At 37.8% G+C, this 4,960-nt stretch overlaps 1 protein-coding gene across 1 annotated transcript; it reads left to right on the top strand.

Annotated features, from left to right (window-relative positions):
- On the top strand, positions 1-3,284 carry scpp1 (secretory calcium-binding phosphoprotein 1). Its single transcript, XM_083540577.1, has 9 exons — positions 1-139; positions 261-315; positions 465-512; positions 601-651; positions 726-755; positions 851-886; positions 1,003-1,041; positions 1,157-1,222; positions 2,165-3,284. Exons 2-9 carry the CDS (start codon positions 262-264, stop codon positions 3,143-3,145), a joined length of 1,305 nt encoding a protein of 434 aa, XP_083396703.1. The 5' UTR covers positions 1-139; position 261; the 3' UTR covers positions 3,146-3,284.
- Positions 3,285-4,960: the final 1,676 nt, after the last annotated feature.

Below are 4,960 nucleotides of genomic sequence, written 5' to 3'. Positions count from 1 at the left end.
ATCTTAACATAAAGCTGGGCAGATAAATAGCAGCTCCTTTGCATCCCTGACTTCACTTTTCACTCCGCACTTCCAACAGAAGAAAACATAAGAAGCCTCACTTGATACATACTGGGATTTACTGTCAAAGAGAAAACAGGTAACACACTGTCTCTCTCTTTCTCACACACACACAGACCAGGATTTCTTTATCTTCTTAACATCGTTGTTTTCCTTTCAACAAGCCTTCAAGTGACTCAGATTGTTCTCCTGTGTTGCAGAATGAAGCTGGTGTTCGTGATTCTCTGCCTGCTCGGAGCTGCCGGGGCAAATCCTGTAAGTGGGACCGATAAAAATGATTTACCCTGAGACAAACAAATGCATGTATGCATGTATGTATGTATGTGTCTGTGTGTATATAAATATTTGTTGCAAAAATAGTTATGTCTGTTTTGATTGATTTATTTCTTGATTTATTTTTGCAGATTTCGCACAAAGTTGCCATAGATACGACAACGCCTGCATCTAACTCTGTAAGTACTCCCAAATAAATGTTCTAATCTATTTATTACATATATTATATTTACATATATTATATTTTTATGCTCTGGCTCATCACAGACCTCCTCGATGTCTGAATCTACTGAACAAACCAATGCCTTAGACCATGATGTAAGTCCAAGAACTTACTTTTAAAGCAATTCGAATCGAATTTCAACAACTAACCGTTTTCTTTTCTAATTCAGAGCTCTCAGGAAAATACTTCCGAGGACACTGTAAGTGCAGTTTAACTTTTAATACATTATATTTATTTGTTATAGACGTGTAAGATTGACATTTAATTACAAGACGTTTCCAAATTTCTTAACAGACCTCAGAATCCATGGAGTTGAAATCAGTTGAGCAGGTACGTCTAAGAGTTTTACGAATCCTATTTCTATTTCATATTTGATATATTTACTATGTGGTTTAATGCTGGGGGTTTTTTGAACTCTTTTTTTTTCTTTTTTTGCACATGAACAGACTTTGGACAAAAGCCAAAGTCACTCGCTGGAGGAACGGGTAAAGACTTTTTGACACTTCATAGTTTAAGTGTATTATGGTGGTTAGTGTTATAATATAATAATATATTATATAATGATTTTAATTTATATTATCATCATCATTGTTGGTGTAGTTTGGCACCGGGGAGGCTGGAATGACCGTCGATGACAGCCAAGGAAGCACAGAGAACATGCACAAGGTACGAGTGTTAGTTCAACGTATTGTCATGTGCAACTAGTAATAGATTGCATTTATGAAATTTGGCAGATGCCCTTATCAGATCGACTTTTATTGCATTCATACTACTGAATATTTGCAGGTTAAGGGCCTTGTTAAAGGGCCCAGCAGTGGAAGCTTAGTGGTGCTGGGATTTGTTCTGAAGTTCCACATCCTAACCACTGAGCTCCCCCTTATTATACTATTAGATTAGAGATTCTGACCTTATTTTAATCAGAATATTTTATTAATCCCATAGAGAAATTGTTGGGTTTCAGTAGCTCACAGTAAACTTAAAGTAGAGTTTGAAGTAAAAAAAAAAAAAAAAAAGAATGTAAATAAATATACATGTGAATATGTCTATTGAGCGATTACGTGAAAAGAAATAGGTAGCAGCATGAAATGGAAATTGTGAAATTGTTGTACATACTTGCCCAAGATATTACCACTATAAGTTATTAAGTGTGGCATCATAATAGAAGGTTTATTTTGAACTTTACATACAAAGTTAATTTTTAATTTCTATACAGAGGAAAACACAGTATTCAGGAAATCCAGCTCTAGCTAAAATTCACTAATGAGCAAACCAGAGATAATAGAAGCAAGGAAAAAATCAACATGAAGCTTCTCAAAAGAGACCAGATAGTGGGATTATAAATGATTACTGTGTACAGGTGGAAATGAGTGAAGACAAATATTGCTGTGTGCATTTGTATGATTTTCAGAGCCGGATAGTCAGTCTCTAGAAGATCCTGATTTTTTTCTGTGGTGATTTCACCGTGTTACAACCGAAACTGTTAAAGAAAGTCCAGATGTAGACTTGTATAGTGGCGTTCAGCGCAGATAATAAAGTTTTTTTGAGATTATAAAGTAACTTTGGCTCAGCACCTAATTTTGTTCATATTGACTTAATTCTTCTCTGCAGAATTTGATTCACTTCTTCAGCCCCCTGGAGATCAACTCTGAAGACAACAGCACGTCGGCTTGGGTTAGTAGCGAGATTAGCAAATCTGCTGAGAGCCAAGAGAAAAGCTCCAAGAGCAGCAGCAGCAGTAGCAGCAGCAGTGAAAGCAACGAGTCTATCGAAGGCCAAGGCAAAAACTCCACAAGCAGCAGTAGCGAAAGCAGTGAGAGCAGTGAAAGCAAAGAGTCTATTGAAAACCAGAAGAAGATCTCCAACAGCAGCAGCAGCAGTAAGAGCAGCGAGAGCAGTGAAAGCAAAGAGTCTATTGAAAACCTGGAGAAGATCTCCAACAGCAGCAGCAGTGAGAGTAGTGAGAGCAGTGAAAGCAAAGAGTCCATTGAAAACCAGAAAATCTCCAACAGCAGCAGCAGTGAGAGCAGCGAGAGCAGTGAAAGCAAAGAGTCCATTGAAAACCTGGAGAAGATCTCCAACAGCAGCAGCAGTGAGAGCAGTGAGAGCAGTGAAAGCAAAGAGTCCATTGAAAACCTGAAGAAGATCTCCAACAGCAGCAGCAGTGAGAGCAGCGAGAGCAGCGAAAGCAGCGAGTCTATCGAGAGCCAGGAGAAAAACTCGAACAGCAGCAGCAGCAGCAGCAGCAGCAGCGAGAGCATGGAGTCAAAAGAGAAGAAGCAGAAAGCTAACGACAGCAGCAGCAGCGAGAGCAATGAGATCAACGTCGCCGAGAACAAATTGGCGATCGTCAGTAGCGAGAACATCTCCCTGAAAAGCAGCAACAGCTCCAGCAGCGAGAGTCACGAATCCAACGAGTCCACTGAAAGCAAACAGAGTCACTTAAATGAGTGCCAGTCTGGAGCCCAAAACCAGGACTGTGACAGCGACGAGTACATCCTCCAGAACATCGGAGACGACGGCGCCAGCGACCTGTTTAACGGCTTCCACGTGACCGACAGCACAGAGCGTGAGGTCGGGTTTAAGAGATGATCGAACGCATGCTGATATCCTGACGATCCACATGCCAGCTAGTACTAGAGACTTTGCTCGGAAATGTGCAGTGTGGAAATCCCTGGAGAGAAACATCAGCATGATAGTTAAAGGAATAATAGGTGCAGGCATGTTAATTAATTATGAATTAATTATTTAAATATAACCTGCATTATAAGCTACGTATGTTTAATGTGTTGTGTGTGTTAAGGATACTGGGTTATTAATGATAACGTTATAATTATGTTAGAAATTCGTGACGGACACGTGATGGCTGTGGCGTGTTTTCATTTGATATTGGCTTCTGATTAAAATGACAGTAACATCCATTCTGAACACTTTTCTCATTAATTATTACGCATTACATATTAATACACTACATTTAAACAACATAAAGAACGCTGTCGTTGCATAAGCAGCTCTCGGGTCATTTCTCATTTTTTTTCTTCCTTTTTGCTTTGAGATTTTTCGAATGTATATCCCCTTCTTTTTTGTTATAAATCATTTAATTTTATACATATGTAATAAATCGACCTATTTATTGTACTTGAATTTTACCTATGAAATATGAAATAAAATGAAATAAAATTCTGTATTATGTTTATGGTAATTTTCTTTTCATTTCTCAAACACAGCCCCCTATTAAATAAATAAATCTAATTAAATAAAAGAATGAATAGAAATCATTTTCTGATCTTTTAAAATAAAACAAGATACAATTAAATAAGCATATAAATGTATTGTAAATCAATCTATTTAAACAAACAACCTAATAAACTTAAATAGAAATATTATTCACCATTTTATTTATTTATACACTATACAGGCAAAAGTATTGGGACACCTGTTTTTTTTTTTACAGCCGGTTCTGGAACACAATTGTATACAGGACGTCTTTGGGGTTTCGTAGGATGAAATTTTGCCTTCACTTAACACTAGGAGACCCAAACCAGTTCCACCATGGCACTGCCCCTGTGCACAAAGCCAGCTCCATGAAGATATGCTTTCCATGGTTTGGAGTGGAAGATCTCCTGCTTTAGAGTCTAGTGGAACATCTTCCTATTAGAGTGGTGGGTATTGTACCAGCAAATAGGGTCTAAAGGTGGAATGGGCTTTTCTGAAAACTCATACAAGTCTAATGGTCAGGTGTCCTCAAACGTTTGTCCATTACAAAATACAATCTAAACACAGCGAAAGTTTTTTATGATAGATCAACCTGATTGTGTGTGCATAGCCAGTCGATTCTGTTTCATGTTAGTAAGTCAACTTTATACACGGAATTTGCATAAATACAGGAGCTCTCACTTGATCCAACAGGGATTTTTCTAAATTTTTTCTTGGATACACAATTTCTTGTGTAAAATCTTTAGAAAATAATGTACAAATCAATTCATATTTTTATTTTTCCTAAACTGTTCACCATATGTGACTCAGATTTGTCTCTTTCTGAGCAATTGCAATTGTGTGTGTGTGTGTGTGTGTGTGTGTGTGTGTGTGTGTGTGTGTGTGTGTGTGTGTGTGTGTGTGTGTGTGTGTGTGTTTGTGTGTTTATTCAGCCTTTGTGTGGGTTAGGATGTGGTCTAATGTGTGCTTTCACTTTTTACCTCAGGAGCTGCGACAGTAAGCATCATTATGATCCGAAAATGACAGGTTCCTTAATCGTAATCCTCTCAAAGTCTCCACCTTTTCAAAATACGCCTTCAACAGATTATTCTTTTTCCAAAACTGAACAAAAACAGTCATTACCTCTTCAAATTCAGTTAATCTGTGGAAAGCTGTGTTTATAAAATGCAGCGCTCTGTTACTCTGCTTGCA

This window comes from Silurus aristotelis (genome assembly GCF_946808225.1).
Source record: "Silurus aristotelis genome assembly, chromosome: 4".
NCBI classification, from domain to species: domain Eukaryota; kingdom Metazoa; phylum Chordata; class Actinopteri; order Siluriformes; family Siluridae; genus Silurus; species Silurus aristotelis.
Note: the sequence above shows the minus strand (reverse complement) of the source record. Positions and strands in the feature narration are given on the sequence as shown.

Excerpts from the sequence above, each read along its gene's own strand:
- scpp1 (XM_083540577.1), top strand. The coding sequence starts at position 262 with ATGAAGCTGGTGTTCGTGATTCTCTGCCTGCTCGGAGCTGCCGGGGCA. Across the intron at positions 316-464 it reads GAGCTGCCGGGGCAAATCCT|ATTTCGCACAAAGTTGCCAT; the intron begins GTAAGTGGGACC and ends TTATTTTTGCAG. Across the intron at positions 652-725 it reads CCAATGCCTTAGACCATGAT|AGCTCTCAGGAAAATACTTC; the intron begins GTAAGTCCAAGA and ends TTTCTAATTCAG.